General features: G+C 42.4%; 1 protein-coding gene across 1 annotated transcript; it reads left to right on the top strand.

Moving 5' to 3' along the window:
• Nucleotides 1–7,475: 7,475 nt before the first annotated feature.
• On the top strand, nucleotides 7,476–11,665 carry ssr4 (signal sequence receptor, delta). The gene is made up of 6 exons (XM_034916769.2): nucleotides 7,476–7,631; nucleotides 8,670–8,788; nucleotides 9,622–9,696; nucleotides 9,807–9,896; nucleotides 10,994–11,059; nucleotides 11,313–11,665. The coding sequence occupies exons 1-6, from the start codon at nucleotides 7,577–7,579 to the stop codon at nucleotides 11,415–11,417; spliced, it is 510 nt and encodes a 169-aa protein (XP_034772660.2). The 5' UTR covers nucleotides 7,476–7,576; the 3' UTR covers nucleotides 11,418–11,665.
• Nucleotides 11,666–12,154: the final 489 nt, after the last annotated feature.

Below are 12,154 nucleotides of genomic sequence, written 5' to 3' on the forward strand. Positions count from 1 at the left end.
ATATATATATATATATATATATATATATATATATATATATATATATATATATATATATGTGTAAAAAATGTATAGAGGATAGTTAATGGAGTATTGAAATTACTATTGCGTACACACACACACACACACACACACACACATATATATAAAATCAAAAAGCTAATGTATGTAATGTGAATTGATAACTCTATTTTTCTTATGTAAAGAATTCATAAAATAAGAACAAACATTGAAAAACCAAACCCACTAACCTGGTACCTGGTCTCCTCTCCACTGCTGTGTCTTTCCCCCTCAGTTGGTGTTGAACGAGGGGAAGGGAAGGTGTGCTGAGGGTGACGGTCTGTGGAGGCTGCAGTAGCAGCTAAGGTAGTGACTGCTGGAGGGGCATTTGTGCTGATAGGGACTGTGAGGGGGAAGGAGGGGGGGAGGTGACTGTGGGAGGGACAGGGGCCCAAATTAGATGCATTTAGAAGATCACGCCTCTTATAAAACTGCTTCTCACTTTACCGCTTCTGCCTGGAACCCAGGGCTTGCTTGCTTTTATATATATATATATATATATATATATATATGTAATGTTTATTTAAAAATAGAAATCAGTTAGCAGTTCTTCACAATGCTTCCCTATGCTTTACCAGACCTCTCTGTGCTTTACAATGCTTCCCTATGCTTTACCAGACCTCTCTGTGCTTTACAATGCTTCCCTATGCTTTACCAGACCTCTCTGTGCTTTACAATGCTTCCCTATGCTTTACCAGACCTCCCTGTGCTTTACAATGCTTCCCTATGCTTTACCAGACCTCTCTGTGCTTTACAATGCTTCCCTATGCTTTACCAGACCTCTCAGTGCTTTACAATGCTTCCCTATGCTTTACCAGACCTCTCAGTGCTTTACAATGCTTCCCTATGCTTTACCAGACCTCTCTGTGCTTTACAATGCTTCCCTATGCTTTACCAGACCTCTCTGTGCTTTACAATGCTCCCCTATGCTTTACCAGACCTCTCTGTGCTTTACAATGCTTCCCTATGCTTTACTACACCTCTCTGTGCTTTACAATGCTTCCCTATGCTTTACCAGACCTCTCTGTGCTTTACAATGCTTCCCTATGCTTTACCAGACCTCTCTGTGCTTTACAATGCTTCCCTATGCTTTACCAGACCTCTCTGTGCTTTACAATGCTTCCCTATGCTTTACCAGACCTCTCTGTGCTTTACAATGCTTCCCTATGCTTTATTACACTTTGCTGTGCTTTTACTATGTGAATACACACACACACACACACACACACACACACACACACACACACACACACTGACACGCACACACATACACACACACACACACAAGATATTTAGCGAGCCAGTATAGTCAGAGTGAAGTTATCCGGCAACAAACTCCCCATCCCCAGCTGTGCTGTCTTTCCTAGAGAAAGGGGAACATTTCGAGGGACCGTTCTCCTTGCGAGACGTCTCGCTCGTTCAGATACTGAGCCTATTTTTAGAGGAGACGGTTATCAATTCAGAGCTACCCGGGTGTTTAGTAAGCAAGGGGTCTGAGTGAGGAAACGTGGGCACTACAGTCCCCAGCCCTAGTCTTGCTGGGAACGATGTGATGGTACTGTGTGTCACTATATATGAAAAGAGGACTTGTAGTCCCAATAAAATCGTTTTTCTTTTGTTTTTTTTTAATCAATTATTCACATTTGTGTATCTACATTACACAATAACATTATTATACATATATATATGTCTATCATGAGCACAATTGATCACAAGCTACAATGCAAATCATTAAGTATAGCGAGCAGTCAAGGGAACATGTGCCTTTGGTAAGAGCTGGGCGAGACACAGAGGAGAATTGTGTGCCAGCGATGGTTCATTTGTTATGCAAAGCATACAGAACACCTCTCTTTCCTCCTCACTTTGCTCTTTTAAATGCTTGTGGGGTGGAGGAGGAGTTCTGTGAGAGATGGGCCGCTTGTGCCGGGCATCGTCACAGAATGATAACGAAACAGGTTCATTAGTTTTCAGTTTTAGCCATCAGCAATGGTTTCTGTGTACACCACAATACCAAGCGCTGGGGGGGGGGGGCAGTTCGGGGTGTGTGTGTTTTTCAATTCCAATTCCGTTTCTGATCCGAATTCCCTTTTAATCAATTCAAATTCCAACCGTTTTACAGCAAAGGTTTTGCTGAGCAAACAAATACTCTATACGATTTAACCCTTATCGAAAAAAAAACACATATTTTTAATATATGGTAGAAAAGTATGATCCTTATATTTTTCATATATAGAAATTGGCCCCTTTTTATATATATTTAAATGTATATATGGGATATATTTAAAATATCTTTTAGTCCGTAATCCATATATTTATTTTATATGTTGAAAATATATAAGAACATAAGAAAGTTTACAAACGAGAGGAGGCACCATTCAGCCCATCTTGCTCGTTTGGTTGTTAGTAGCTTATTGATCCCAGAATCTCATCAAGCAGCTTCTTGAAGGATCCCAGGGTGTCAGCTTCAACAACATTACTAAATGGTGCACCATATATTTTCATGAATCTGTAATCCATATAAAATTAATATATACTAGCCCAAGCTAACCTACACTAACCTTACCTACGCTAGCCCAAGCCAACCTTACCTCTTAAATTATTCAATACCAGTTTATCATGCTGTTTCGAATTTGTTATTGGAAAAGCCTCATGAGGTATAAACAGCTCATTTTCAGCAGCAAATTACAATCACATCAAAACCACATTTAAAACCTCACACGACATCCCATCCTTACACAGGACTTCTGCAAGAATTCAGCATTCAGAGGCTGGAATTCCAAGTAAACTCCTGGAACAGACGACTCAAATAAACAGGCAATGTGCCCCTTTGAAAATGTCGTGTGTTTTCTGTACGGCTGTCGCGTTATCTATTATTGATTTCTGACTAGTTCATTAAAATGCGCCGTGATTGGTTATGGCTATCCCCAGCACAATCAATTGCTTCTGAAGAAATATATACATTTTTTGGTTTTTTTAAAAAGCGCACACGCGTTTGCACAAGCAGGACTGTGAGGTGAAGTTAAAAAATATCAGTTCTCCATCTCACTTCCCAGCAAGCAGCCCAGAGCATTTCTTACAGCTAGACCGAGGGGACTACATTGTTGTGAAGCTGCTCCCTTATTTTAAAAATAAATAAATTGTTATAACTATGCTCAGTGAAATCACAGAGCAGTGTTGCCAAGCTCAGAGGGGTATGCTGCATGCATAGTATTATTATTATTATTATTATTATTATTATTTATTTCTTAGCAGACACCCTTATCCAGGGCGACTTACAATTGTTACAAGATATCACATTGTTTTTACATACAATTACCCATTTATACAGTTGGGTTTTTACTGGAGCAATCTAGGTAAAGTACCTTGCTCAAGGGTACAGCAGCAGTGTCCCCCACCTGGGATTGAACCCACGACCCTCCAGTCAAGAGTCCAGAGCCCTAACCACTGCTCCACACTGCTGCCATAGTATCCCCTATGAAGGCTGTCTGCCGTTCTCTGTGCATTTACCATAGTAATACCATGCTTTCACTGTGCGTTATTACACATAGCTTTCACTGGGGGAAACTTGTAGAATGGTTAGTTTACCCTGGTTTGTTTTTTAATATGCTTTACCAGACCTCTCTGTGCTTTACAATGCTTCCCTATGCTTTACCAGACCTCTCTGTGCTTTACAATGCTTCCCTATGCTTTACCAGACCTCTCTGTGCTTTACAATGCTTCCCTATGCTTTACCAGACCTCTCTGTGCTTTACAATGCTTCCCTATGCTTTACCAGACCTCTCTGTGCTTTACAATGCTTCCCTGTGCTTTACCAGACCTCTCTGTGCTTTACAATGCTTCCCTATGCTTTACCACACCTCTCTGTGCTTTACAATGCTTCACTATGCTTTACCAGACCTCTCTGTGCTTTACAATGCTTCCCTATGCTTTACCAGACCTCTCTGTGCTTTACAATGCTTCCCTATGCTTTACCAGACCTCTCTGTGCTTTGCAATGCTTTCCTATGCTTTACCAGACCTCTCTGTGCTTTACAATGCTCCATTACACTGTGCTGCATTTTTGCTAGGGGTTAAAAAGCATAAGAAAGCTGCAAAATGACCCTGCAAAGTCTCAGTGGTAAAGCGAAGTCTGGGCTGTGGCTGGTGGCTTGGTCTGAGCTCGCTGCGCGCTCGTGATAAGAACTTATCAGACTGAGCCTTCCAGCCGTGGCTGGTTCTGTCACAGAGCAGACAGACACACAGCAGCAGAGCAGTCAAATACCACAGAGCACCACGCTGGGGAAGACGACCACAAGCATCCAGCAACAATTAAACTAACTAAAAAGAGAATAAGAGAAAAACAACCATGCTGCAGTCATGAATTCATTACCATTATAATTATGCTATTACTACTACCAACATTATTATTATTATTATTATTATTATTATTATTATTATTTATTTCTTAGCAGACCCCCTTATCCAGGGAGACTTACAATTGTTACAAGATATCACATTATTTTTACATTCAATTCCCCATTTATACAGTTGGGTTTTTACTGGAGCAATCTAGGTAAAGTACCTTGCTCAAGGGTACAGCAGCAGTGCCCCCCACCTGGGATTGAACCCACGACCCTCCGGTCAAGAGTCCAGAGCCCTGTGTTAAACATCAGGGAGGTCACTGTCACACGAATTTGATCACCCACAACGTGGGAAGAATTTAGGGGTGCCCTGAAAAAAATGTGATAACCTGCAGCCTGTCCTTCGGATGAGACAAAAACGAGCTCCTATTGGAAGTGACTCTGCAGCAGCAGCAGCAGCAGCAGTTGTTGATGATGCAGAGTTCACCTTCCTAGTCTCTGTAAGTCGCTGTGGATAAAAGCAGCTGCTAAATAACTACGTTTAATTAAGATATCCTTTCCTTGTGCCACAGAAAGAAAATACAGTGGACATCGTATTTGCAAATCAAAATATATATATATATATATTTTTTTTTTTAATCAGTCTGCCTGGCTATTTCTACAAGTCAGAAGCCGAATCCATTATTAAAACATCGACTTTTCACTTTATCAGTTACTTCTCTTCAGTAAAATATTTCTAGTGATTGATGAATATCCTGATTTTCTGTTTTTTTTTTTTTTTGTTTTTTTACAACACAAATATAAGTTAGGGACATCAAGTGAACAAAATGCACTGAAGTCCAGGGCTGGGAATCAGACTCCCGCTGCACAGCAGTGTGATCCAGTCCTGGTTTCACTAGGAGTTTCATAATCAGACACACCTGAGCTTGTTAGCTAGACACACTGGGGGCTGATCAAGCTGGTAGTAAAACTTGGACTGGATCACACTGTTGTGCAATAGGAGTCTGATTCCCATCCTTGGACTTCTGGTCTCCCTAAATCTCGCTCCCTACCCTCCATTATATCGCGTGTGCGACTTATGAAGCAGAGAAATTTCAAAAACCCCAACGCCTGCTCCTCCCCCCTCCCTCAGCCCCCTGAATCCAGCCCCCCCTCCCCTCGCCTGGGTCTGATTCAGACTCCTTACACAGGAGACCCTGGCTTCACTGGAAAGAGCCGTTCTCTGAAACGCAGGTTTATCTCCTCAGGACACGAGCAACAGCCTCTGCAAAACTCAGGACAAACACAGCACTTTTGCAAGCTGGGCGTGCGTTTTAATACATTCGTTTCACTGGACAATCGTCACCAAAGCGTCGCTGACTTCCACGGCGAGTGTTTAAAAAGCCGCCTGGAAATGCAAAGGTGAGGGAAGGACGGCTTTTATTTGTTATGCAAACCAACATGTGAAATGAAAGTGTCTGTTTAAAAATACCTGCCAATACAAAACCACTTCTTCAAAGGGAAACTGAGTGACTATTGTCACACCGATAAAGGGGACTTTCTTCAATTGGCTGTTTTCCATATTCCACAATCAGATATCAAAATAAAGCTCGCTACTGTTAAGAAGGTACGTTTTTGCATTTTTTTTTTTTTTTTTCTGTAGGGCATTGCCTGGGATCCTGTATTAAGAGCTCCGAGTAAGACAGATCCAGGCCCAAGTCTCAAAATACTCAAGCTGTGACGGAGTTTGCTTTACCCCCTCTGCCCGATCCCCAGAGACCATGGGTTAAGAAATGCTGTATTCAATATAATACTATTATTATATTGAATAGTATTGTATTGTCCAAAAACAGTAAAAATTTGTTCACAGAAAAAAAAGGTCCAATCAATATAACTGAAGGGCAAAATCAATTATAGGGGAACATTTCTGAATTATTTTTACTAGGAATGGATGCTTGATATAAACTTTACCATATTAATTCTTTGAGTGTAGAATTATCCAGCAGCGCCCCCTGGTGGGAAACCAAGATCATACAGTAGTTACATTCAGTGTCTTTATAATATACAGCATTAGACCCTGATATTGATGTGATCCAGCCCTCTGAAATGTCTTTATAATATACAGCACTAGACCCTGATATTGATGCGATCCAGCCCTCTGAAATGTCTTTATAATATACAGCACTAGACCCTGATATTGATGCGATCCAGCCCTTTGAAATGTCTTTATAATATACAGCACTAGACCCTGATATTGATGCGATCCAGCCCTCTGAAATGTCTTTATAATATACAGCACTAGACCCTGATATTGATGCGATCCAGCCCTCTGAAATGTCTTTATAATATACAGCACTAGACCCTGATATTGATGCGATCCAGCCCTCTGAAATGTCTTTATAATATACAGCACTAGACCCTGATATTGATGCGATCCAGCCCTCTGAAATGTCTTTATAATATACAGCACTAGACCCTGATATTGATGCGATCCAGCCCTCTGAAATGTCTTTATAATATACAGCACTAGACCCTGATATTGATGCGATCCAGCCCTCTGAAATGTCTTTATAATATATAGCACTAGACCCTGATATTGATGCGATCCAGCCCTCTGAAATGTCTTTATAATATACAGCACTAGACCCTGATATTGATGCGATCCAGCCCTCTGAAATGTCTTTATAATATACAGCACTAGACCCTGATATTGATGCGATCCAGCCCTCTGAAATGTCTTTATAATATACAGCACTAGACCCTGATATTGATGCGATCCAGCCCTCTGAAATGTCTTTATAATATACAGCACTAGACCCTGATATTGATGCGATCCAGCCCTCTGAAATGTCTTTATAATATACAGCACTAGACCCTGATATTGATGTGATCCAGCCCTCTGAAATGTCTTTATAATATATAGCACTAGACCCTGATATTGATGCGATCCAGCCCTCTGAAATGTCTTTATAATATACAGCACTAGACCCTGCAGTTTCCTGCGATGGCGGCGCGATCACCGCCAGGCGTCGCTGTTTACATTAACCCAGCGGGAGCGGTGACGTGTCTCTAGACGGTGCAGGTCCGCCTCTATCCCAGGGAGCAGCGCTCAGTTGGTCTTTTTTTTTTCAATCGGACAGGATCTGAGAGCGAAGCACCCAAAAAAAAAAACAAACTACAAGATCAAAAAACGTGAAAATGGACAAAATCGCCGCCTTGATCGTCGCTGCCCTCGCTGTCTCTATGTGCGCTGGTAATAAAAAAACATCATTGATGTATTTATTTAATTAAATTAGCCCTGTTTTAGTTTTGTTACGAGTGTCTGTCTGTCTGTGTTAATGTGGCTTGTGTTCGATGTGTACAATATATATATATAAATATAATAAATATATACAATTACTCTTTAAAAAAACCTTTTTAAAAATGAACCGAAGCAACAAAACACACGATATATGCAGTTTGTCTGTTCAGAATAAAGCGGGTTAGCTTTGAATTGAGATACAACTGTGTCGTATATATTATTTCTCTATCTATCTATCTATTAATTTATATATAATCAATATAACGTGCATCACATGTTGTGAAACGGTTGTAATATTAATTTTCTCTGATAAATGTATAATTTTATTGTTTCCAGTAAGTACACGTATGCGTTAACTGCATGACGTGTAACATCACATTTCTGTCTGTCTGTACGCCGTGATTCGCTGAATTAAACATATTTTAATTAGTTTATTTACTTAATGTGTGTGTGTTGTGTAATTTTTGATAAATTTACAGACCCGATTGTGTTATGAGATTCAGCGTGTCGGAATTAAACACTGGTTTACTGAAATTAGTTTTATATATAAAACTAAAAATATTATTTTATTATTATAACTAGATATATTTCTGGATGTTGCTGAATTGTCATCAATAACGATTTAATTTAGTAAACAAATTTAACCAAAGTCATTGTATTTATCTTGCTCTTAATTGTATTATTACTTACTGTGATTCTTGAAAAGTATTTTTGCTTACGATTGTAAGTCGCCCTGGATAAGGGCGTCTGCTAGGAAATAAATAATAATAATAATAATAATAATAATAATAATAATATTAATATTTGTCCAGCCTGTTGGTTTACGTGATACGTCATACGTCACGCTGCGAGCTCTGCTTGTGAACGCAGAGCCGTGGCGATGATGATGATGATGATGATGATGGGGGGCGGATGTCGCTGATAGGCTGGATTTAACTGGTCCCGCCCTCTCTCTCTCTCTCTCCCTCCCTCCGACCTGTGTTTTTTTAGGGGAGACCTGCGTGGACCCCACAATCTCTCCTGCTTACTACAGCACCTCGGACGCGGTTATCGCCTCAGAATCCGTCTTCATCGTCGAAATCTCTCTGAGCTGCAAGAACGGAGCGCAGGTGAGACCCCCGAAGTGTGCATTAAATACTAATGATATTCCACTGCAGGGCTGGGAATCAGACTCCCCGCTGCACAGCAGTGTGATCCAGTCCTGGTTTCACTGGGAGTTTAATAATCAGACACACCTGAGCTTGTTAGCTAGACGCACTGGGGGCTGATCAAGCTGGTAGTAAAACCTGGACTGGATGACACTGCTGTGCAACAGGAGTCTGATTCCCAGCTCTGTACTGTAGTGAAGCTTTGTGTGTGTGTTTAAAAACATAATCGCAGAAAAATTCCATTTTGTAGAACTATATTTTTTAACAAAACATATTTTTATAGTGTTTTTATTGACAGACGCTCCCTCTCTCCCCTCCTCCCCCCTCCTCTTTCCTCCCTCCCCCCTCCTCTTTCCTCCCTCCCCCCTCCCCTCTCCCCTCTCCTCCCTCCCCCCTCCCCTCTCCTCCCTCCTCCCTCCCCCCTCCCCTCTCCTCCCTCCCTCCTCCCTCCCCTCTCCTCCCTCCCCTCTCCTCCCTCCCCTCTCCCCCCTCCCCTCTCCCCCCTCCCCTCTCCCCTCCTCTCTCCCCTCCTCTCTCCTCTCTCCTCCCTCTCCTCTCCTCTCTCCTGCTCTCCCCTCCCCCCCCTCCTCTCTCCTCCCCCCCCCTCCTCTCTCCTCCTCCCCCTCCTCTCTCCTCCTCCCCCTCCTCTCTCCTCCTCCCCCTCCTCTCTCCTCCTCCCCCTCCTCTCTCCTCCTCCCCCTCCTCTCTCCTCCTCCTCTCCTCTCTCCCCTCCTCCTCTCCCCTCCCCTCTCCTCTCCCCTCCCCTCTCCTCTCCTCCTCTCTCCCCTCCTCAGAATGTGGCTCTGTATGCTGATGTCAATGGGAAGCAGTTTCCTGTCACCAGAGGCCAGGATATAGGCCGTTATCAGGTACGTTTCATCACAGATCATCTGTGGTGTGTCGGGTGTCTCTCGAAATATGTTTCGAAGTGTGTGTGTGTTTCCAGTCCTCCGGTATCCCATGCTCCTCTCTGTTTCAGGTCTCCTGGAGCATAGAGCACAAGAACGCTAGATCGGGCACCTACGAGGTGAAGTTTTTCGATGAGGAGTCGTACAGCGTCCTGCGCAAGGTGAGGAGGGGCCTGTGCGTCGGCTGGAAACGAAGCAGCGATGTTTTCAGCTTCCCAGTTCAGTTTGAAAATCCATTTCCGATTTTCCTTCGAAGGGACGGATATTTCAGAGACGTCGATTTTAATAATAATAGCTGCGATCTGTTCCATCGCTTTTAATTTGAAGGCTTTGTTTTCCACACAACGCGACTTTCAGTTGAAGTGTTTTTACAGATGTTGTTGGACTGGATTAAAAGGGACCTGGGATTGAACCTGACTTTAATACACTAAGTCCTGTCTGAGTCTCTCTGCTGCTGTGGATTCAAGTGACTGTCATTAACAGAGTAGCAAGGAGGGGGCGCTCACACGTATAAACGTACAACAGCACATGCATATCATTTGAAATGATTATTAGTTTGTCTTTATCCCAGGCGACTCACACAGGTGTTACAGGGCAGCACAGGGTTACAATGCAAGCTTCATATTGAAACACAGTGTAGCTTACAGCAAGTGCAAATAATAACACTACTAGAATCCAATATGAACTAGGATGCTCTGTATAATAATAACACTACTAGAATCCAATATGAACTAGGATGCTCTGTATAATAATAACACTACTAGAATACAATCTGAACTAGGATGCTCTGTATAATAATAACACTACTAGAATCCAATATGAACTAGGATGCTCTGTATAATAATAACACTACTAGAATCCAATATGAACTAGGATGCTCTGTATAATAATAACACTACTAGAATCCAATATGAACTAGGATGCTCTGTATAATAACACTACTAGAATACAATATGAACTAGGATGCTCTGTATAATAATAACACTACTAGAATCCAATATGAACTAGGATGCTCTGTATAATAACACTACTAGAATCCAATATGAACTAGGATGCTCTGTATAATAATAACACTACTAGAATCCAATATGAACTATGAGGCAATTAGGTTCCAAAGAGAATGTGACTTGTAATATCCTCTACTAACTAACTAACTCTCTCTCTCTCTCTCTCTCTCTCCCCCCTCTGCCCTATCCCCATTCCTCTCCCTCCATTCCTCTCTCTCCTTCTCTGTCCTTTCCCTATTCCTCTCTCTCAGGCTCAGAGGAACAATGAAGATGTCTCTGCCATCAAGCCACTGTTCTCAGTCAACGTGGATCACAGGGTGAGTGTGAGGTGGGGGGGCTCTCGTAGGAATATACAGGAGAGGGGGGGGCTCCCATAGGAGTATACTAAGCAGTGTATTGATCGCTGTGTTTCAGGGTGCATGGGCCTCCACTGAGGTTCTGGCTGTGTGTGTTGATTATTGATCGCTGTGTGTTGATTATTGATCGCTGTGTATTGATTATTGATCGCTGTGTATTGATTATTGATCGCTGTGTATTGATTATTGATCGCTGTGTATTGGTTGTTTTCAGGGTGCTTGGAATGGGCCCTGGGTCTCCACTGAGGTTGTGGCCGCTGTTGTCGGAGCTCTTGTCTATTACCTGGCCTTCAGCGCAAAGAACTCCATACAGGCTTGAACCTCGAGGGAGAGAGAGAGGGGAGGAGGGAGAGGGGGACTGACTGAGACAGGACAGAGGGGAGGGAGGCCACCCAAAACCAGAGACTGACCCAGGACGGGGGTGGGGGCTGAGGCCAGTTGGAAATTGGGGAGGGTTTGGGTTACGAATGTAGGATGGGAGCAGTTATTTTTATTTACCCCCTGGTTTGAACAAAGTTAAATCTGAACGCTGTACTGTTGATGGAATAAAATAATTTTGTACTAAAACTCAGTGTGTTTTATTGCTGTTACATAGCAGTTTACCATGGTCTACATTTGAATATGCTTTACCACACCTCTCTGTGCTTTACAATGCTTCCATATGCTTTACCAGACCTCTCTGTGCTTTACAATGCTTCCCTATGCTTTACCAGACCTCTCTGTGCTTTACAATGCTTCCCTATGCTTTACCAGACCTCTCTGTGCTTTACAATGCTTCCCTATGCTTTACCAGACCTCTCTGTGCTTTACAATGCTTCCCTATGCTTTACCAGACCTCTCTGTGCTTTACAATGCTTCCCTATGCTTTACCAGACCTCTCTGTGCTTTACAATGCTTCCCTATGCTTTACCAGACCTCTCTGTGCTTTACAACGCTTCCCTATGCTTTACCACACCTCTCTGTGCTTTACAACGCTTCCCTATGCTTTACCAGACCTCTCTGTGCTTTACAATGCTTCCCTATGCTTTACCAGACCTCTCTGTGCTTTACAACGCT

This window comes from Acipenser ruthenus, chromosome 56 (genome assembly GCF_902713425.1).
Source record: "Acipenser ruthenus chromosome 56, fAciRut3.2 maternal haplotype, whole genome shotgun sequence".
Taxonomy (NCBI): Eukaryota; Metazoa; Chordata; class Actinopteri; order Acipenseriformes; family Acipenseridae; genus Acipenser; species Acipenser ruthenus.

Bases quoted from the DNA above. Each gene is read 5' to 3' on its own strand.
- ssr4 (XM_034916769.2), top strand. From the start codon at position 7,577: ATGGACAAAATCGCCGCCTTGATCGTCGCTGCCCTCGCTGTCTCTATG. The intron at 7,632-8,669 runs GTAATAAAAAAA...GTGTTTTTTTAG, and splicing joins CGCTGTCTCTATGTGCGCTG to GGGAGACCTGCGTGGACCCC. The intron at 9,697-9,806 runs GTACGTTTCATC...TCTCTGTTTCAG, and splicing joins AGGATATAGGCCGTTATCAG to GTCTCCTGGAGCATAGAGCA.